The sequence below is a fragment of the Dermochelys coriacea genome, chromosome 27, assembly GCF_009764565.3.
Source record: "Dermochelys coriacea isolate rDerCor1 chromosome 27, rDerCor1.pri.v4, whole genome shotgun sequence".
In the NCBI taxonomy this organism is placed as follows: Eukaryota; Metazoa; Chordata; order Testudines; family Dermochelyidae; genus Dermochelys; species Dermochelys coriacea.
This window is the reverse complement of record NC_050094.1, coordinates 12,407,086-12,429,900: the sequence shown is the minus strand read 5'-3', so window position 1 is coordinate 12,429,900 and position 22,815 is coordinate 12,407,086. Positions and strand designations below refer to the sequence as shown.

Below are 22,815 nucleotides of genomic sequence, written 5' to 3'. Positions count from 1 at the left end.
GGTGGCTGCGAGAAGGCGGAAGTGTCGCGCGGTTTGGAGCGTAGCCATGGCCGTTGGGCTGGCGGCGGCCGCCGCGGACTGAGGCCCGAGCGGGAGGGGCCTGGCCGCGGGTACCTGCTCTACGCCAGGCCGGCGCCTGCGGCCTGCCCCGGGGCCTTCCCCTTCTCCCAACCCCCCCCCCTCCCAGGCCCGCACCGGCCCACGGGATGAAGGCGGCACAGGGGGGCGCCGAGGGTGAGTCGGGGGGGCGGGGGGGGAGTTGAAGGGGGAGCCCCAGACGCTGTAGGAGGAAGCCCTGGCTTCTAGGGAAGGGGGAGATCTGCTCCCCAGCTTCCCTCTGAGATTCTGCTGCCCCCCGCCCCCTTCTCTGCGTTCAGCTTCCCCCCCACTAAACCCCGCCCCCCCCCAGTCAGCCCCACGGGGACCCAAGGGATTTAGGTTGATCCCTGCTCTTTGCTGAGCTAATGGGGAGTTATTTCCTCCCTACACACACATTGCCCCCGTTGTTACCATGTTGCTCGGCTACCCTGCCTGGAAAAGGACCGAAATAGGGGGGGCTCACGGCCGCCCACAGCAATACAGCCCACGCTGGAGTTCTTCGCTGCCCGTTGCCCCAGGGGGATGTGAATGGTTGCTGGAGCTTAAGGGTTCCTAGCCCAGGCTGCTGCATCTTCGTGGGGGCAGCCTGAGGACAACACAGCAGTCTAGGGTGGGATGTTTCATCTTGGGCTGCGTGGTCTCCTGGTATATGGAACGTACGGGTACCTAAGCCATGTTGAGCCAGCATGATCCTATACGGCCCTGGAGAGGTTACAGGTCCTACTGTGCAAAGCTTTATGTTGATCAAAATAGCTTGCCCTTTGATCAAGATACAGCATTGTATAGTGGAGTTTGAGATCTTTTGGAGATGGGTGTAGCATAAAATAGATCAGATTGCAGACACTTTCACCTTCATCAAACATGCCCCTTCAGTTGCTATTACACTGTCAGTGAATGATACAATTTAGTCCAGAAGTTCCCAAACTTTTTTTTTGCTGAGCCCTCCTTTGGAGATTCATATCCTGTGCACACACGCCCTTGTGTGGGGTGTCTGGTACGCACGGGGTGAGTGTCTGGTACCCACGTTGAGGGAGGGATGCCTGCTACCTATAGGGAGCAGAGTGGGTGTGTCCCACCCATGTGGCAAGTTTCACCTCCCTACAGGGGTTGGGGTGGTCTTGACTGATGGGACCTGGCTCCCTGCCTATCACATTCCTCCCTGTGTAGGGAAGCAAATGGAGCCCTGCTTGGATCAGGAGAGCAACAGGATGCTGCACCCTATAAGTAATGGCTCCCTTCTGACTTTGTCCCCTTAGCCTGGCCCTGGGGCACTGAGCTCTGTATGCTTCCTCTACTCAGGCTCTGTCCAGCAGGGGAGGCAGCTGGGGCTTGGTTCCCTGGAGCTGTACTGAAGGGCTGGGGGCAGGAAGGCGCCCTGTGCTGCAGGGGTATCAAAAGTAAGGGGGACAGCCTACAGCTTCCTTCTTGCAGAGTGCCTTCTAGCTTCCCCAGCAGAACATGGTAACGGCCAGTTCGGCAGCAGTGGCAGTGGGGGAGTGAGATGAACAGGGAACCTGGTTCTAACAGCTGAGACTGCCCACACAGCCCCCCATCTGCTTCCCTTACCGGACTGAGCCCCTCTTGTCTCAGACTCTTCAGCACAGCACAGTCAGGTCCTCACATTCCCCTAATAACGTTGTGCTTCCCCTGCCTGGGAGGTGTTCTCCCCAGTTTAGGAACATCCGATCTGTTCTATCACCAACCTGAGTTTGAAAAGTCCCTAGATGTGTGTTTACATGAGCAGTAACTTACATCATCAAGTGCTGTTGCCCTCTGTTTTTCTTGGATCTGACAACTCAGATGAGGTTGCTAAAATAAACTGATGATTGCTGTACATTTCGAAGAGTCTAACTATAGAGGAACCTGTTTCTTTTCTAATGAAAGCAGGTCTGGCATTAGCATGGGTTCAGTTGCACCCACAGAAATAATGAAACCAGAGGTGCAAAAACAGGCAAACATTCATTTGTCCTGGCCTGGTGCAGAGGGGAGGGCGGGGGAGTTGGTAAATGAGCCTGCCCTGCACTCACCCCACGGCAGTGGCTCCTGTCATAATTGAGGTGTGGCTGGGCCAAACCTGAGTGCCACTGCAATCCTGTGCACCAGGTGCAGTGCTCCGCCCTCCTTCCTTCCCCCCCCCCCCCCCATGACCTCCCCTTCGCATCAGGGTGGGATATGAGTAAGGGTTGTGGTGCTAGGGAGGAGGCTGAGACATGACACTCATTTTTTAAAAATGACTAGATTTCAAGTGATGGTGTCCCTTGAAACCCCATTTACTGTGAAATCCCGAATTGTGTCACTCCCTTGCAGTATGCAAATAGCCTTCCCAGTTCTAGGACATCTCTGCAACCTAATGATACCGTGCCCACAGGATACCAACCCTTCGGTATTGGCTCCATCCCATTAGGCAGGTCAGAATACCTCTAAATCATAGAATTTTGAGCCCTCTGAAGTGCTGGCAGTTGGGCCGGGGCATGAGTCCCTCCCTGTACAGCATTCCAACTGTCGCTGCCTCAGTCAGGTCCTTCACTGTAAATGGGCTCCAATTGGAGTCTTTACAGTGTGTTATGTTGACTTCCATTCAGTGCTGTGAAAGTGTTTTTAAAAAAGAAAATAATTTAATACATGAATGTGATTACAGTGGATCTCAAACTGTGGTCTGTGGGTTCCTTCCTGGAGATTCACAGAATACAAATGGTTGAGGAATATGTAGTGGGAGGTTGGGAGAGAAGGTGGTCTGTGCTGAGGATCTTTGCCATACAATAAGGTTAGTAGAACAAAAGAGTTGGAGAGGAACTATGTGTATATAGTGCAATAAGAGACAGGAGATTAAAAGTAGAACCTCCCCTCTTTAAAGAACTGCTATACTTCTTATCTTCTGTTTTCCTTGAGGTTTCAGCAGGTCTTTAAACCATCCTCTTGTGTCTGCAAGGGGTATCCAGTCAATTATAATGCAATACCAAGACTAAACAAGATGGACCAAATCCCACTCTCACATCTTACTCGCATAAGTAGTCCTACTGATTTCCCCAAGAGGTATTTGAAGTCTTATAGTCTCCTGGGTTTAATAATCTTTGGTACAGTCTTTGCATTATTTAACTGTGTGTGTGTGTGTGTGTGTGAGAGAGAGAGAGAGAGAGAAGAGTAAAGTGGCTATAAGTAAAATTTTTCTGAATTGTTTTATGTTGCTGTTAAGGGCGAAGGACACATCTTTTATTTAGAATTCGCAGGAGTTTTTATTTGTAAAAGTTTGAATTTTGTTGTCAGCACTGAGATTAAACAGTGGCAGGCCCCCTGATTGAGTTGTCCCATATCATTTGTCCTGTAGAAACGGAGAAGCTGAATAAGATGAGTTCTCTCTTGGAAAGACTTCATGCAAAGTTTAACCAAAACAGACCTTGGACTGAAACAGTGAAGCTTGTCCGTCAAGTCATGGTGAGAATTTGAGGAGTCTCGATGAAATTGTTTACTGGGAGAATGGTGTAATTATATAGTTTGGATTAGTAGTAATACTTCTCAGCCAGCAATCTCAAGGTGATTTGCAAAATATTAATCCTTAAAATCGCTCATAGAAGATAGGGTTTTACCAGTTGCACCTAGAGGACATAGCCAAGATCAGGGTCCCCATTGTGCTAACCAAAACAGGGAGAAATAGTTCCTGCCTGAGAAAGTTTATAATTTAAATAGACAAGACAGACTAAGGGGAAATAAGAAAAGGAGGACTTGTGGCATCTTAGAGACTAACACATTTATTTGAGCGTAAGCTTTCATGAGCTCAGCTCACTTCATCGGAACAGACACAAAGAGATGATGTAGCTTACCCACGGGCACATAATGGATCATTGGCAGAGTCAGGAATGGACCCCATGATCCTGCTGCCCTTAACCACTGGACTGCAGTGTCTACTCAGAACTAAGGTACCAGTCCCCTTTGGCAACTAGCTGTTAGTGCAGTTAGGCAGCGCGGTCTCATTCATTCTCCTTTTCTGGTAGAAGTACAGTTAATTTGTGAGGCGCTGCACCAAGTTATTGTAGAAGTGTTCCTAATGCTAGGCATGTTGCTTTCAGTTTCAGCGCCACTGTCCGGCTGGTGTGTTTGTTGACAAGGCAGCAATGGGGAAGGGAAAGATAGGGCGACCAGATAGTGAAAAATCGGGACGGGGGTGGGGGTAATAGGAGCCTATATAAGAAAAAGCCCCAAATATCAGGACTGTCCCTATAAAATCAGAACATCTGGTCATGCTAGGGAAAGATAACCAAAAGTTTTGTGCAAATATTGTTCGGCGGTGTGTGAAATTTGCATGCCTGGCTATTTCCCCCCCATTTCTTCCTTTATTATTCTGCTTGTTTAGGATTATGCATATATAAAAAGCTCTTAGAGTCAATTCCTCCAATTCAATCAGCTGCTTAAGGAAAAAAAAGTGTGTGTGTGTGCAGTGGATATCTTTGTTATCTTGCTCCTGTTCTCATTTTAGGGAGCTAAATGGAAGAGTAATTCTGGGAGGGGGTTTAATTTACTTTAAATTGTCTGAATAAACAACATTTGGCCCTGAATAATAGTTATAATGACTCAGTCTTGGTGAACATTGCATACAAATGGTGGTTGTTTTCTCCCTTTTCACTTAGGAAAAACGGGTTGCGATGAACTCTGGGGGCCATCAACATCTGGTGAGCTGTTTGGAGACTTTGCAGAAAGCATTAAAAGGTTGGTAAGCTCTTTGGAAATGTAACCACAAAAAATGTACTTACGCTTTCCATGATGTTCAAAATGAAACATGATAGAAATATTAAATTGTAAAAACAAACAGAAATAGCAAATGTTTCATTTTGTGATTATGGTATGTGCATTGACATATATGCGCACACACTTTCACATGCACATATTTACCACTTATGGCACAGTAGAATGTCATAGTTTAGGTTGCCAGTAGTATTTTATTCTAAACCATTTACCTGGCCTCAACCCATAAGTGATCAGGTATGGGAACATGGAAGAATATCAGTTCACTTCTTTGCAGTTGTGACTGTGATGGTGGGCTGTATTTTTCTTTTTAAAAATTGCTCCTGCTATATTTTGCATGTGGATAATTCATGTGTGCGCACACCCAGATGTGTAACCGTACAAGTGTATAATGTTGGCTTGAGTGTGTGTGAGGAAGGGTAGTTGAGACTGCACTTAGTGCCAAAGGAATACACTCCTATGGGGAAAGTAAGAGTCATTCAATCTAAATTTGCCTTGTTTCTTTCCTGTTTAGTATCATCTCTGCCTGCCATGACCGATCGCTTGGAGTCTATAGCTAGACAAAATGGGTAAGTCTTCTTTTGTGGCAGAAGCATTTCCTGTATATCTGTACAGAATCATCATAATCTCACTGCTGGTTTGATTGTTTTTTGTGTGCATCTCATAACAATTTTTGTTTTGTTTTGTATGTAAGCCTTGGATCTCACCTTAGTGCAAATGGCACTGAATGTTACATCACTTCAGACATGTTCTATGTGGAAGTCCAGTTAGATCCTACAGGGCTGCTGTGTGATGTGAAGGTGGCGCACCATGGAGAAAATCCTGTGGTACGTATAACCTAGAAAGAGGAGATGGGTAACGCCAAAGGCAAGTAGTGCTGGTTTGCCTCCCCTCTGCACAAACACAGGGAATCAATTGTGTAAAATATGTCTATCTAGTTCTCATAGAAAATCTCTACTCATGGCTTCAGTGGAAGGTGAAAACCTCCATGGGGAGATTCCTTCTCACTCCTAATTTGGTGATTGGTTCAGTTCTGTGCATGTGAACAGGAACCACTTAGATAATGGTCCATATTTTTCTTTGAGTCAGAGTATAATCAATTGACAAAGCAGAATTACAGTTATCTGCAGCTTTTTATCGGTTTCCTTCAGTATATTTCTTTATCGTTGATAAAACTTACAGTTCTGTAGATGGAAGATGGAAACTTGGGTCAAAATGTTTCAACTTGGAGGCCTAAAGTTAGGCATCATAAAAAAGTGGCCTGATTTTTCAGAGGCAGTAGCATCTGCAATTCCCATTGATTTAATTGCACCTCTGAAAACCATGCCAATTTTAGTAGATGCCTACATATGAATTTAGGTATTCAACTTAAAGCCCCCAAGTTTGAAAACTGGTATAGTTGTTTAACAGGAGATAGTATTAATTGAATTTGTGCTGCAAGTGATTGACAAACAGGGCATTAGAACCATGCTGGTGTAAAGCAGTAAAATTGTTTCTGACCAGAAGATAATGATCAGAAACCTCATTCTGTCCCTGTATTTTATAGTCATACAAATGTTCAAAAGTCACAGATGAATTTGTAATAAGTGTAGTGTATGTTCTTTCCTTTTCAGAGCTGTCCAGAACTGGTGCAACAGCTGAGGTGAGCAAAAACAGCTGTTCATTGCATCCCGAAAAGATTCTTTTCCCTGATATTAATCAGCAGTACTATTTTATGGGAGGAATTGTACAGCAGTTGGTAACTGTTCCTTCTTCACAAAGTCTTTGCGCTTTCACAAGAGGTTTTCTGGCTTCGTTTGGCTAGGGCTTCCTGACTCTTTTCATCATGCGTGGTACCTTTGAAGGCTCTGTATGAGGCCACACAATTGTCTCTTGACCAGGGTGTTTTGGAGAGACATTTAACAAACTAAAAGTAAATCAACTGCGAATATTAAAGGCAGTGATTAAAGAAACATATTTTTGCAGTTTTCAAGTTGCAAAAGTAAATTCCTGAGTGATTTAAGAATTGTATTATAAAGGTAATAATTCTTAAAAATAAAATGATCTACTACGAATGATTTATCCAAATTGCTTAACAATGACAATTTTTTCCTCCTCCTAGAGAGAAAAACTTTGATGAATTCTCTAAGCATCTAAAGGGGCTTGTGAACCTTTATAAACTTCCTGGAGACAAGTAAGTGTATGTAGTGTATTCTCTTCCCGCCCCCATGGTTATATAACCAGTCTACGCCCCAATTCTGCAAGCACTTAACCCATATTAATTTTACACAGGTGACTAGTCCTGTTGGCTTCCGTGTGCCTGTTTGCGTGCTTAAAGTTAAGAATGTGTATAAGTGTTTATAATATTGGAGCCCAAGTTGCAAATCTCTTAACACATTATGTCATTTGCTTGGGAATCCATTTGTCAATTTTCTTACACTAAGAGACTTGAAAAACTGTTTTTTATCTTGATAACTATCTGTCTTTATACATAAAAAAGCACTGCATTTAAAGGTCACTGTCAAGATAAACGATATTAACAAATTTCCTTACCAATGCCCTGATTCTCTGTGTATTTCTTTGAATTACCATTGTGCCTAAGAATTCCAGTTGTGGACCAAGATCCCATTGTGCTAGGCGTTGTAAAAACACAGAACAAAAAGACAGTCCCTGCCCCAAAGGCTTACATTGGGTTATTCAGGTGCATACATGTTTGCAAGATCAGAGCCTAAGTTAAGACTATGAAGCATAAAAATTCTTATTCTTTTCATTTTCTCCTCTGTGGTTCTGTGCATTTTTGATTTAAAAAACACAGATGTACATGTAAATCCCTTAATTTTATATTTTATTATAATCATGAAGTACACAGATACCAAATTAGGAATACATATGTATATGATTTGTTCTGTACAAATTGAGAAAAGAAGAGAAAATATAATATACAATCTAAGATGTGAGACATTGTATCATTCACTGTTTGTGTCTTATCAGTTTACATTGAAACCATAATAGGAAAAAATGACTGTCTTTAATGATTTAATACCATGATTAGGGTCATACTTTTAGTAAAGAATTTAATCTGAAGTTCTGAGTTAACTTTAGGTTCTGTACAGTTTCTTGATTCTTTTTTTTTTTTTCCCCCATACTGCTTTTTTTCAAGCAAACTTAAAACTAAAATGTACTTGGCTCTTCAATCTTTGGAGCTGGATCTCTCAAAGATGGCAGTGATGTACTGGTAAGAACATTTATACACCTTTGCTTTTCTCAATACCTGGGCATGAATTGGCAGCATGATGAGACCCATACTTTCTGACTTCTTTTTAAAAACTGATGCTTACTTTAAAGCAACCCCATGCAACTGGAAGTTGATACAAAGCATTATAGAAACTGTTAATAATTTTTTAGGCTTTTCTAAAGTCTGTGTTTAACTGCAGAATGAGCAATTGAAATAGAAAGTGAGGAAAAAACAGGCTGAGGATGAAAAAGAGAGATTAGAGATAGAAAAAGAGCAGAGACAGCGTGAACGAGAGACTGGCCAAAAAAAAAATAGATATTGCAACTTTTTTAGTATATAGCAGGAGGGATGGGATTGATCAGCCACTTATCACAGGGGTTATTCCAACAAAACAGATTGGGAATCACTCACGTTAGCTTTTACTGTTGTAGGTTTAGTGGACTAAAACCCACTTAGCTAGTGGGGAAACTGATGACTCCTTTTGTCAATACTTTGAGACGTTTTCCAGTTACAGTGTGGAGCTTAAGATATTTACTTTTATCTGACTGTGAAGTGTGTATTGTAAGATCTTAAAGGAGCCACCAGTGCTTAGACGTTTGGGATTCGAACTATGCTCCAGCACATTCTAAATCTACTATTCTCTCTGTTGTAGGCAAGCCACCAATGCAAGTCCCCTCGACAAGATTCTTCATGGCAGTGTTGGGTATCTCACCCCAAGAAGTGGAGGTATCTGTGTCTTTTGTGTAACCAAAAGAGAGAGAAGGGGATTGAACAGACCCTTCTTAGTTGTCTGATTTTATTCAGGTGACTTAAACCTTTATGGATTGTAGCTGAGCTTCATATTAGCAGATACTAATAGTGGATAAGAGTTGCCAGTTTAAGAGTGGTGGTCGTCTACATATTTCTAAGTATCATGATCCAGTAGGGTAGTTTTATTTTTACAAAATCACTCAGTATACTGGATTTACAATGCACAGTTTCTCTCTGTCAGACATCTTGGCCTCTGTTAAAAAGAGCGACCGTTTGAACAGCTTTGCACTTCATGTGCTGTGCACTATTGCAAAGTGAGTATGGTCTGGTTGCTAGTGATTTTTATGAAGGATCAGAGTAACTCATCCATCAAGGCCCTCATTAACAAGCCTGTTTCCCACAGGTCATCTGATGAATCTCAAGTATTATGTTTCACCCTATGATTTATTTGAAGAAGGCACTGGAGCCCCCATTATTTTGCATGAGAACAACGGTACGTCACCTAAAAGGCTGCTTCTGGCCACTGATTGTACTTTAGGCACATAAGATTTTCAGTCTGTCTAAAACTTGTTCCTAGTTTTGTTTAAACTTTCCTATGAAGTCAGAGGCAAGAATATTGTAGAAGAAGGCAGCTTCTTTATAGCATGAGTGATTGACTCCCTGGTGGTAGAGTTTAGATTTTTGAGGAAAGTCTAGAATTCTGAAGATTGATGGCTGGGTTCTTCATAAGCGGCACAAAATGGCCTTCCTGTCTGGAGCTGGCTGATGGAGAATTCCCATTGCATAGGGAAAGTCTTCAGCAGAAAGCTGGCAGAGGTGGCTCTTCTGCTTTCTACACCTGTCAGCCCCCTTGCCCCTGGCATAACAGAAAGGAGAGGTCATGGCAGATGTGTTCCAAGGGCGAGAGGAGCAGGGCGAAGCAGAGCTCCAGGGCTCTTGGTCATCCACTAACATAAAGCCAATGGTCCATTCAGGACCTTACACCAGTGGCAGAAGTTAAACTAGGTCCCTGCTACTCCAGCTTCCACTGGGGCTGGACAGCCAGGATCAGGGAGTCATGACCATTTGGCTGTCTGCAACTACTGCTCTCCAATATGAGAGAATCAAGGGCAGAGTGACGGACATACGTTTGATAAGCACATGCAAACCCTGGGACACTTCTCCCATTTTCTGGATACAGTTGACCTCTGGAGGTGAAATCCACTTCTGTGCAGGCCTGCACAAAGCCAGTGCATCACTTAAATCCTGCTTAAGCCCTCAAAATACGCTGGCCCTCTGCACTGGGGTGAATTTCATCCAGGATGGCTAACTCAAGGTTTATTTTATATTGATTAATTAAAAAAAACAACCCTAAAATTCTTTCCCCTGGTTCCAGCTGTGATTATGAGTGTGGCTTTTTGTAGGACGAGAATAGTAAACTTCCACACCTGTTCGTAGGGGGTTTGCTCTTTGGTAGCATTTTATACAGTAACACCAAGCTCCGTATCTAGCAAAAGCGAGACAATTTGGAAAATAAGACAACCGGGGCTGAACTGCTCCAAAATCATAAATAATTTTGCACATAGACGTGTACTGCAAGCTTGTAAAGTCACCTGAAAGCTATTGCTGACCAGTAACAGGCCCACCCCAGAAATAGAACGTCAAATAGCATAAACAAAAGGCTGCACACTCAAACTAGGGTATATCAAACTTTAAAAGAGGTGCTACATAGACAAATAATACATCTCTATGTGAGCAGTCTTTTTAACTCCTAAAGCACATGAATGGGTTTTCCAGCAGGTTTTGATATGGTCTCCTTTCTCTTGCCTCCCCTTCCAGTCCCTCGGTCTTTGGGCATGAACGCGTCGATAACAATCGAAGGAACCTTGGCTATGTACAAACTCCCAATTGCACCATTAATTATGGGATCTCATCCTGTTGACAACAAAGGGTAAGGAAAGGGCACTTCTGCTGGGGCCTCTCACAGTGGCCTCATTCAGATGCTACCGGCGTGTCACTCTTTTGAGTCATCTTTCCAAGGCATGTCAAGAACATAATGTCATATCATCAGTCATTGGATTTGATGTTGCCCCGATCTATGGAATACCCTGCACTTGAGACATGAGTGAAGCCTAGTTTTCAGGTGTTAATCAAGTGTCGTAATTTTTCAGAAGTAACAGACAAGATACTTATGTTTGGGCGGAGGATAAAATGTGTATCTTACACTTAAAATATATACACACTTTAAAAAATGTTTCTGTGCATACACCATAATACTTTTCTACCTTACATGTGTGTTGTGAGGATAAATTCATTAATGTTTGTATGATGCTCAGGCACTATTTTCGGGGGAGAGGCGCATAATGTACCTACATAAATATAAATATGCATGTAATAAAAAATAACAAGTAACTTCAATGTTTTAGGACTCCATCCTTCTCATCAGTCACCAGTGCCAACAGTGTTGACTTGCCAGCTTGCTTCTTCTTGAAGTTCCCACGACCTATTCCAGTATCCCGGGCTTTCATTCAGAAACTGCAGAACTGCACAGGTGGGTTGTAACTCTATCAGACAAGTATTCACTAGCTTTTACTAGTAGATTGTTTTAAGCACGCCAAGTGAGTTTAACCCAAACTCTTATACTCTCTTTTATGTGCGCTTTTGAGGATTGACTAGGTCCATATTATTGTGCAGCTCCTTTTAGCTCTGTGATGTCATTATGCTCTGCTGTGTTTCCTCAGGAATCCCATTGTTTGACACCCCGCCAACGTTTGTCCCCCTGTATGAGCTGATCACACAGTTTGAGTTATCCAAGGAGACCGATTCTGTACCTTTAAACCACAACATGCGCTTCTATGCAGTAAGTATGGCACTAGAACTGGGGAACTAAGCACACAGAAGAGGCAGGTTGAGGACTCTTGAAAAGAGTTAGAAACCTTGGACTGGAAACTATTAAATACAACTCCAGCCTTCTCTTGTACCAGTATAATTGTCAATTAGGGGCATGTTTTTATCAATAGTTATTTCAGTACAGCCCTTAGAGTGGATGCAGTTATATTTAAAGAGCTACAGCTTTTGTGTGTAGACACAACCTGTTATCCAAGCCAGAATGCTGGAAAAGACACAGTCACAGCAGGTTAATTGTCCTGTCTCAACCTTGGATTTGTCATCCTCTGGAGAGCAAGAGTTTCTTTTTGCAACTGATCTACCCCCATTACAAAAGGTAACCCAAAACCACTATGTACTGTTTTGTCAGGGTGTTGGTAAATAAATCAATGCATGTGCAACCAATGAGTTTGTCTGCATGGGTTGTCTTGTTTAATGGTCCTATTTAACTGAGAATCGCATACCAAAACAAAAGTGGAGAATGTAAGGTGACCAGAGGAGACCAGCAATTTGGTCTAATAACATTTGATAAATGACCTCTTTTAAATGTGTGCCTGTGCTAATGAGCTGGTCCTTCTAAGGACAGACTTGCTCTTTGGATTAAAGAAAAGGAGTACTTGTGGCACCTTAGAGACTAACAAATTTATTTGAGCATAAGCTTTCGTGACTGCTCTTTTGATTGGGTTAGTTGCACAAATGAGAACGATGAGGGTAGCCAAAATTATGGTATGCCGGAGCCTGGATTTATGGGAAGGTATTGAAATCATCTGTACTGTTAAACCACTGCTTCTCTGAGTGACTGCCATGAGCTGGAAAACTTGTAGCTGATGTGAGGAGGGAAGAGAAAGGTACTTTCTGGGTTGGCTACTGCGTTGAAGGATGCAGTTTCCATTGAACATGCCAATATCTGTACACAGCAAGCGACTGATTGTTTACATTAACATGGAATTATCTGGCTTCTATAGGTATCTTAGATTTTTAATGTAATTTGAATGGACTTTTTGTGGGTTTATAGATGTTTTTGCATTTGCAGGTACAATGAGTGGGAATTGACTTTGACTGTGTAATTATAAAACCCGAGCATCATGAGAGGTGGAATGTCACCGTGGTGGTTAGGGCAGAGATCTGGGAGATAGCATTCTTGGGTTCTGTATGTGGCTGTTCCACTGACTACATTGTGTGACCTTTGGGTAAGTCACTTAAACAGTTTGTGTGAAATCCTGGACTCACTGAAGTCAATATAAAACTCGCACTGAATTCAGTGAGGCCAAGATTTCACCTTCTGTGCCTCCGTTTCCCCAGCTGTAAAATAGATCAATACTTAACCACCTCACAAAAGGACAGTGAAGTTTACTGTGTATAAAAGTGCTTTGAGAACCTCTGATGGGGCAGTATAGAGGTGCAAAGTAATATTATCATTCTTGGCAGTGGTATTTCTAGATTGGTATTTTGTTGGTTCAGGTTGTAAATCAGTTTATAAATGTGTTTGATTCTTAGAAAGTGTCTCTCCAATGTTTGTCAATTCCAACCACAAAGGTAACTTAGCATGACACAGATTTTGGAGCTGCACTTGCTTTGGTAGCTGTCTTTACTTCCTTGTATCCAGTACCATTGGGGTAAAGCACAGGTTGTTTCCTAGGCTCTTCCAGGACAGCAGCACTGCTATTTCCTGAACAAGGATGCTCCTCTTCCAGATGGAAGAAGCCTGCAAGGAACTCTCATTAGTAAAATCACCTTCCAGCACCCTGGCCGGGTTCCTCTCATCCTCAACTTGATCAGGCATCAAGTGGCCTACAACACACTGATTGGCAGTTGTGTCAAGCGAACTGTTTTAAAAGAAGGTGGGTGACACATTGACCAACATAAATAAAATTCTGTGACTAGAGATGATCCTGGATTGTTTTCTGTAGCATGTTAGAATCAAACGGCGGGTTTGGGGAATAGGAAATTAGAGGCCCAGGCTGCTTTGCTTCACCGTTTTATTTTTCTTTCTTTTCAATGGCTATATTTGAGCTCATGTCTGTCTTTGTCTCTTGTGCTGTGAAGATGCTGCATTTACCAGTTCCTGTGTCTTTCAGATTCTCCTGGAATCCTGCAATTTGAAGTTTGTCCCCTCTCAGATTCCTGCTTCAGTGTATCCTTTCAGCATCCTGTGAATGACTCCCTGGTGTGTGGTGAGTAGGGTTCAGTGAAAAGCATGTGTTTATAAATGGATTTCAGATGAAGATAGGGGTGTTGTTTTTTGCCACTACAGTTGGAAGTTTAATTTCTCCCAAATGCCTCCTCTCTGTCTTTCAGTGGTCATGGATGTGCAGGACTCTACACATGTGAACTGTAAACTATATAAAGGGCTCTCTGATGCTCTCATCTGCACAGATGACTTCATTGCCAAAGTTGTTCAGAGGTAAACCAGGCCTTCTCTGTGTTGCTATAAGATGCTACTCAGAGCATCTTTTATAAATCCCCAGAACATTAGCACCCAGATACTGGTGGGCACTTCATAAATATCTAGGAGACAGTGGTTCTACAGTTCATTTTTCTGCAGAAAGATCCCGTTGTGTATCATCTCCTACCTCGCTCAGACTATCCTCCATAGTTATTTATAAAGCACTACAGTACAAAGAGAGTGCTAGAATAGCTGAACATTTGTAGTCTTCCAATTTTGAATAGAAGGTGTCTAATGAAACCAAGTTAATAAATCAGTAACTCTTGCTTAACAATCATTGTTATAAGCATGCAACATAGATTTCTAGCCTCCTCAAATCTCTATATAATAGTAATAGCGCTACAATAATGCAAATAAATAATAATGCCTAGATCTTTTGTAGCAATTTCATCCATAAATCTCAAAGCACTTTACAAATGATTTAAGTAGCATTATTCCCATTATACAGATGGGGAAACTGAGGCACGGAGGTTTAAAGTCATATGCCCAAGGTCACCGAGCAGGCAAGTGGCAGAGACGGGAATATAAGCCAAGTCACTTGAGCCTCTGTGTAATGCCCTGTCTACTGGTACATACTGCTTCCATTATCCTTTCTATTTCTTAGATACAAAAGAGACAAAATATCATTAAAAGACTTCTGAATTCTGATGAACACCTCTGTCTGGGTGGCATCATTCCAGACCTCCATATCTATTGCACTTCAACGGTTGAGAATTTTCTACGCCAGCCTTGGACAAATCCTACCAGATTTGAAGCCATTCATCCTTTGTCTGTGGATTTCAGGCAAATGATGGTCGAGAGAAAGGAGGCAAAACCAGGGCTGTACTGGAATCTCAGTTCCAACCGTAACTATGGAGCAGCAACTGCTGACCTTATTAAATATTTGTTTTCTGGATGCCTGTCTTAGTTGTATGTGTTTTCATACTTCATGATGAGCTTGCATTTGCCTTCAAAGTCTCTGCCTATCTTTGAATTAGAGGATGATTCACTCACAGTTCCAACATTTGATAGTCCTGCCACCTCCCAGGCTTTACATTTATCAAAATTACTCAGCCCCAGGCAACATTGGAAGCATTTAGAAAACTACAAGGTGTTAATAATGCTCTGCACATACACAGACCCTACAGACTTCTTTATCAATGTTGATGAATTACCTACCTTCCAGGTCAGTATGATTATTCCTATTTTATAGATGGGGAAACTGAGGCACAGATTAAGTTGACTTAAGGTTGCCCAAGGTCACACACACAGCCTGTGGCAGAGTTGGGAACAGAACCTATCCCTCCTAACTCCCAATCTCTTTAGCTACAAGATCATCCTTCTTCTCTTAAGTATTACTTAGTTACTAATTATTGAAGTTTTATTGTAATTAAAAATATAGCAGATAATATTAATGAAGGCAATGTAGAGAGGCACTGTTGTTCAGTGGTTAGAGGAGTATGATAGAGTAGCTATGAATAGATACAGCAGGGAACAAAAGATTCCTGGCTCCGTTGCTGTCTTGCCATGTGACCTGAGGCAAGTCTCTTGCGATTTGCATTAGTTTACCCTCCTGCAAAAGGGAGATAATACCTAACTCTCAGAGCTGCAGTGAATCCTGTAATGTTTTTAAAACTCTTTAGTTGACATTTTCTATAAATGAGCAAATTGCATACTAAATCCTTCACACTTTCTGTCTTGCAGATGTATGTCCATTCCTGTGACGATGAGAGCCATTCGTAGAAAGGCAGAAACCATTCAGGCAGATACACCAGCCCTGTCCCTTATTGCAGAGACAGTAGAAGACATGGTGAAGAAAAACCTGCCCCCCGCCAGCAGCCCAGGGTACGGCATGACCACAGGCAGCAACCCAATGAGTGGTACCACTACACCAACAAACACTTTTCCGGGGGGGCCCATCACTACCCTGTTTAACATGAGCATGAGCATGAAAGAGAGGCATGACTCGGTGGGCCATGGGGAGGACTTCAGCAAAGTGTCTCAGAACCCTATTCTCACTAGTTTGTTGCAGATCACAGGGAATGTGGGGTCTACCATAGGCTCAAGTCCAACCCCTCCCCATCACACGCCACCACCAGTATCCTCACCAGCAAGCAACACCAAGAACCACCCGATGCTCATGAACCTCCTTAAAGACAATCCTCCTCAGGACTTCTCCACTCTGTATGGGAGCAGCCCTCTTGAAAGGCAGAACTCTTCTTCTGGCTCCCCCAGAATGGAAATGGGCCCCGGGGGGAACAAGCAAAAGAAAAAAAAATCTCGCACACCAGCAGACAAGCCCAAGCATCAAACTGAGGATGATTTTCAGAGAGAGCTGTTTTCAATGGACGTTGATTCTCAGAACCCAATTTTTGATGTCAACATGACCGCCGATACTCTGGATACCCCTCATATTACTCCAGCGCCCAGTCAGTGCAGCACTCCTCCTAGTACGTACCCCCAGCCTATACCTCACTCTCAGCCCAGTATTCAGAGGATGGTTCGACTTTCCAGTTCAGACAGCATTGGAGCTGATGTTACTGATATTCTTTCTGATATAGCAGAGGAGGCTGCCAAGCTCCCCAGCACTAACGAGGACTGTCCACCCATCGGAACGCCTGTAAGGGACTCTTCTAGTTCAGGACATTCACAAAGTGCCCTATTTGACCCAGATGTCTTTCAGACAAATAGCAGTGAGACCCCATACACTGATCCAGCCGACCTTATAGCAGATGCGACTGTGAGCCCAAACAGTGACTCTTCAAACCATTTTTTCCCCGAAGGAGTAGATTTCAACCCTGACTTACTGAACAGTCAGAGTCAGAGTGGCTTTGGGGAGGAGTACTTCGATGAGAGCAGTCAGAGTGGAGATGCTGACGATTTCAAGGGCTTTGCATCACAGGCCCTAAGTAGTTTGGGAGTGCAAGTGTTGGGGGGTGACGGGGGAGAAAATAAATTTAAAGGAAGCAATCAGGCAGACATGGTTGACTTTAGTATTATTGCAGCTGCGAGCAAAACCCTGGGGTCCTCTGACATTATGGAGCATCACAGTGGAAGCCAGAGCCCTTTACTAAGTACAGGGGATTTGGGAAAGGAAAAGTCTCAGAAACGGGTAAAAGAAGGCAATGGCTCTGGGAGTAGTTTATCGGGTCCTGGGCTAGATGGTAAGCCAGGAAAACGCAGCCGGACCCCATCCAGCGATGGTAAAAGTAAAGAAAAGCTTCCAAAGCGGAAGAAAGCAGACATAGAAGGGAAATCTCCCTCTCATAGTTCATCGAACAGACCTTTCACCCCACCAGCAAGCTCCGGCGGGTCAAAATCTCCTGGAAGTTCAGGCAGATCTCAGACTCCTCCTGGTGTAGCCACTCCTCCTATTCCAAAAATCACAATTCAGATCCCCAAAGGGACTGTGACTGTTGGCAAACCATCACACGGCCAGTATACAAGCAGTGGCTCTGTCTCGAGCAGCAAAAGCCATCACAGCCATTCCTCCTCCTCTTCCTCCTCCTCTTCTGCCTCCGGCAAAATAAAAAGCAGTAAATCAGAAGGGCCTTCTGGCTCAAAGATGAGCAGCAGCCTCTACCTGAGCCAAGGTGGCTCCGGTTCAGGTCAGTCAAAAAGCTCAGCTCAGTCTGTGGGAAAGCCTGGATCCTCCCCTATCACCAAACATGGCCTTAGCAGCAGTTCCGGAGGTACCAAGATGAAGCCTCAAGGGAAGCCTTCATCACTTATGAACCCTTCCATGAGTAAACCAAACATTTCTCCTTCACATTCTAGACCATCAGGGGGTTCTGACAAGCTTGCCTCTCCAATGAAACCTGTTCCAGGTACTCCCCCATCATCTAAAGCAAAATCGCCTATCACTTCAGGTTCTGGCAGCTCACATATGTCTGGAACTGGATCAGGGTCAAATATGAAGTCCTCTTCAGGAATGGGATCCTCTGGGTCCATGTCCCAGAAACCACCTCCTTCATCAAACTCTTCTACAGCATCTTCATCTTCCTTTTCATCTAGTGGTTCTTCCATGTCTTCATCTCAGAACCAGCATGGAAGCTCCAAGGGCAAATCTCCAAGCAGAAACAAGAAGCCATCCTTGATTGCAGTCATAGACAAACTTAAACATGGGGTTGTTACTAGTGGGCCTGGAGGTGAAGACCCAATGGATGGACAGATGGGTCCAAGTTCCAATTCCTCAAGCCATTCTTTGTCCTCCAAACACAACATGTCTGGAGGCGAATTTCAGGGGAAGCGGGAGAAAAGTGACAAAGACAAATCCAAAGTCTCTGTTTCTGGAGGATCTGTTGACTCTTCCAAGAAGACTTCGGATTCCAAAAACATTGGTAGTACTGGAGTGGCAAAGATTATCATCAGCAAACACGATGGTGGTTCCCCTAGCATAAAAGCTAAAGTAACCTTGCAGAAACCTGGGGAAGGAGGTGGGGATAGCTTAAGGCCTCAGATGGCTTCTTCCAAAAGCTATGGATCCCCTCTGATCAGTGGGTCTACTCCAAAGCATGAGCGTTGCTCACCCAGCCACAGTAAGTCACCAGCATACACTCCTCAAAACATAGACAGTGAGAGCGAGTCTGGCTCCTCTATAGCAGAGAAATCCTATCAGAACAGTCCCAGCTCTGATGATGGCATTAGGCCACTACCTGAATATAGTTCAGAAAAACATAAGAAGCACAAAAAAGAGAAGAAAAAAGTGAAAGACAAAGACCGTGACAGAGATAGGGATCGTGACAAAGACAGAGACAAGAAGAAGTCACACAGCATTAAACCAGAAAGTTGGTCTAAATCACCTATTTCTTCTGACCAGACTCTGTCCATGACAAGTAGTGCTATCCTATCAGCTGACAGGCCATCTCGGCCAAGCCCTGATTTTTTGATTGGGGAGGAAGACGATGACCTCATGGATGTTGCTCTGATTGGCAATTAATTAAAAAAAAAATTTAAAAGATCTCTAGAACCCCCTAGTGGGTTCTAGAGATAGCAAGCAAAGAATCGTTCATTTCAGAATACCACACTTACCTTGAGGGACGTGGTTTAAAAGGAAAACAGTATTCCTGAGGATCTCAAAAACCTGCACAGAATACCCGTGAGTGCTGATCTTTCTGACTGGGAATGGCAAACCAGTCTTCTGACTGTGGCCCCAAGTGTGCAGCCCGTTTACACACATGCTGAATTTTACACGTATTAATAGTCCTGTAAAGTCAGTGGGCGTAGAGTTAAGCATGTGGGTAAGTGTTTGGAGGAACAGACCCTAAATTGGTGCAGAAACACAAATTACTGTGAGAGAATCAGATTTTTTCCCCCTCCCTCTCCTTTTCATGAGAATTTTTTAGAAAGTTTTAAACTAACTTTAGGGCATATTTTAATGTTTGGGGCTTGTGGTTTTCTCTTTTTTTTGAAGGGTGTCTGGAGAAAAGAGAAATGCTTTGCAGGTTTCTTTTATGGAGTTTCTTCATCATTTAGTGTCTGATTCTTAGAGGTGCTGAGGACCTTCATCTTCCATTGACATCAGCAGCTCTGCAAAATCAGGCACTGTGTTTTGATGGACATCAGCGTTTTATTCCAGGTCAAAGTGATGAAGGATATTTATGTCGACGTTTGATTGACCTTGCATTTTAGCTATTTATTTATGTCCCTATTTGAATGCCTCATGCTGTTTGTTTTTCATGCAATCTCTATATTTAAATGGTGTGATGCAGGGTTTGAAGGGACTCTGGGAGAGTGGGAGCTTGGTTAGCTGTGGGTTAGGAAAGCTTGGAAAATGTGCAGCCACTGTAGCTTTGGTGAAGTTGGTAAAATCACAGCATGCTTTTTGCCCTTGTTTGAGCTCTGTTTGCTAGGTTTAAAGGAAATGAAATTCCACAGAATCCCAGTGCTGTGTATATATGAAAATTCACAACCTTTACAGATACACATTTAGGGCCCAATCCTGCAAATACTTAAGAATATGCTTAACTTTATTCATTGTAAAAAATCCCATTTGAAGTCAATGCAGCTATTGTTACTCGTGTGCGCAAATGGTTTGTGGAATCAGGCCTTATTTTTTTAATCTTTCTGTTGCAAAAGTGCCTAAGGGAAGGTTTTTAATTTTTGTATGTGTGCGCAGCACATTTTTCCACAGCAGCACTGGTAACACACACAAACATTCCCCATGCGCCCCCCCCCCCCGCCCCGAGGTTGTTAGCTCACCAATAGGTGTGAATCATTCCTGTGCCAGTGTTAGTACTTATGTTGATGAAAACCATGCTGAAATGTCTTGGCTCTGTGAAAATTGATTGGCTGCAATAGAAGCAATAATTTCCCCAAATGGCAGATTTCCTTCTCTCACCAGGACTTTAAAGGAAGAGGCAGGCAAGACCTGCTAGTCTCTGTCCTTGAGAGGATAGGAGCAAGAAGTCTATTTTATAAACGAAAGCAGTTAGGATTGTTTTGATAGAGGAGGAGACATGGAAGAGCTTTAGACAAGGGAACACAGTGTATCTAATGAGTACTGTGAACCCATTTCCTTTTAGGTCTTACAAGGAAATGTACTGAGTGAAATCCTGGCCCCACTGAGTTTTGCCACTGACTTCAATGGGGCCAGGATTTCACCTGTGGGCTTGAGAATACCCTTTATTTTGGGTTTGCAGTTTGAAAAGACTTCAAGGTTTAGGTTTCCTTTAAACTGTAGATATTTCCTGTCTTGCACACAGTCCAGCCCCCTGATAATTTTCAGGCCAAACAGCTTCTCTTTTCTGGCTCATGTAGAGCCCCTAAAAAACTGGAATGCTCGTATCTTTTTGGTGGGTTCGCTTCTATGCAACTATCTATAGGCTTTTCCATTCTTCCTGTCTTCAACTCTGTTTGGGGCTGTATACTGAAATTGCTTTATTCACATAGAAAGCAGGCGTGAATTTCTCTCTCACACACACATAGTTCTCCCTTTTATTTTCCAACCTTCATCCCTTGCTCCTAGTGGTCTGCATTCCATGGCTTCCCTCTCACCAATACTCCCAGCTTCATGTGCTGAGATAATAGAAAATAGTAAATAAAGTCCAAACCTGCAGCAAATGACATTATTTGATGCAGTATCAGAATTGTATGACTGTGTGGTGTCAATGAAGAGGATGTAAGAAATACAACACCTGTCTTGAGACCCTGCTAGAGTTGCTGCATCTTGGAAATAATACTTGTTCAGATGGCAACAGGTTGTCATCTGTTTTAGTTCTGTCCGTCTCATTTTAAGTTGCTTTATTTAAAATAACCCTTTAAACTTCTTTGGATTGTGTGAAGGCTTAGCTGACGCTAACAGCACTGTTACAAAAGCAAAGCAAGGTTTGGGTTTTCAAGGAATAATTTCCTCAATAAAATGGACTGGTGTTTTAACAATATAAAAGATTCAATAAAAAGCTTTTTAAAAAATTGTTCAGCTTTGCAAATTTAGGATTTAAATTATAAATATATTTTAAATGAAACAGGTGAATGTGTTTCCTTCACTACTTACCTAAGACTCAAGTTCAGGGTTCTAAATTTCTCCTGCAAGCGGTAGGCATCATTGCTAACACCTAAAGAAATACAGGGAACAAAGTTGCATCCTCTTTAAGTATCTGTGACTTTGAGTGCTGCAAGAGAAACTGAATCCGGAATAGTAGTCATAGCAGGTAAATAGCTTTTCAGTCCACTTATAATGCACTGTAACCTTTCCCCTTTATACACTTATTTGTTGTACACTAAGTAAGGGAGAAAGACAGCCATTAAAAGTCAGGCAACAGTTGCATGATGCTTCTATTGCACTGATCAGAGATGAGGTACCCTTGTCAATATTACACAGACATTTTACATGTAAATGTTTGATCTCTTACAAATGTTTTATTTTTAAAATATTTTTGTTATTCTCTATGATATTTTACATCTTTCAGTATTGGAAAGATAAATGTGTAAACAAATTAAAAAAATTTTAAAAAGCCAAACCTTTTAATCTCAGGTTAAGAAATGGATGTTGAGATTAAAAGAAAATGGTTCTTTCCTAAATGGTCATTATGTAAATAAGTGTATTCAAGTCTGCTTTTTGTGGGCAACCATGTAAATACTTCCTGCTAATTTTTCATTCTTTTTCAATGTAGAGTGTACTTTCAACTTTTTTGGAAATATTGCAAAAAAAAAATGTTTATTTACATGCAAATAAATTTCTTTGGTAAGAATATTGTCTCGTCTTTATTTAAAAGCATTCTGCTTCCCAAGAACTGTCTTAACATCAAGGTATGTAAAATCAACAGTCTTACAAAAAATCATTTTAGAAATCAAAGTTTGCTATCGCCTGTCAGTGAAACATTGGTTCTGACAGTATAGGACACATTCTGTCCACTGCTCTGGTGGCATGCAGGAGCCAGAACTTCTGCTGCAAGAGGCAGGAGGGGAATGCCCCTGGCACAGATACACCATAAGGCCACCTCCTTTGTATGCCTTGGTGCAAGGGGTATGCTAAAACCATCTCCACAGTGCATGGCCCAGTGTAGATTTTGGGCTGTGACACAGCCCATTGGCAGCCTAATTTATCCTGTGGGCTGCAGCAGACTAGAATCCCAGGGGTGCAGCCATCTTTGCCACCCTTGTCCACCAGCTGTGCCTTCCGTGCTGCATGTCTTGGGGGTCAGAGCACTGAATCTTAACATGTAGTTTTTTAGTGCTCTGTTTTAGAATTACAGACTTCATCTGATTTAATGGTAAAGAGGAA

General features: G+C 42.8%; 1 protein-coding gene across 2 annotated transcripts; it reads left to right on the top strand.

Annotated features, from left to right (window-relative positions):
• The first annotated feature begins 3 nt into the window (after positions 1-3).
• On the top strand, positions 4-22,282 carry MED1 (mediator complex subunit 1). Of its 2 annotated transcripts, none has more exons than XM_038385389.2 (17): positions 4-234; positions 3,425-3,531; positions 4,722-4,800; positions 5,351-5,405; positions 5,531-5,663; positions 6,450-6,478; positions 6,938-7,009; positions 7,976-8,050; positions 8,703-8,776; positions 9,204-9,293; positions 10,619-10,730; positions 11,206-11,330; positions 11,521-11,639; positions 13,305-13,506; positions 13,744-13,839; positions 13,964-14,069; positions 15,795-22,282. In XM_038385389.2, exons 1-17 carry the CDS (start codon positions 207-209, stop codon positions 19,027-19,029), a joined length of 4,737 nt encoding a protein of 1,578 aa, XP_038241317.1. In that variant the 5' UTR covers positions 4-206; the 3' UTR covers positions 19,030-22,282. The 2 variants fall into 2 exon arrangements, with proteins under 2 accessions (XP_038241317.1, XP_043359280.1); XM_043503345.1 differs by lacking the exon at positions 4-234 and adding an exon at positions 2,980-3,132.
• The last annotated feature ends 533 nt before the right edge of the window (positions 22,283-22,815 follow it).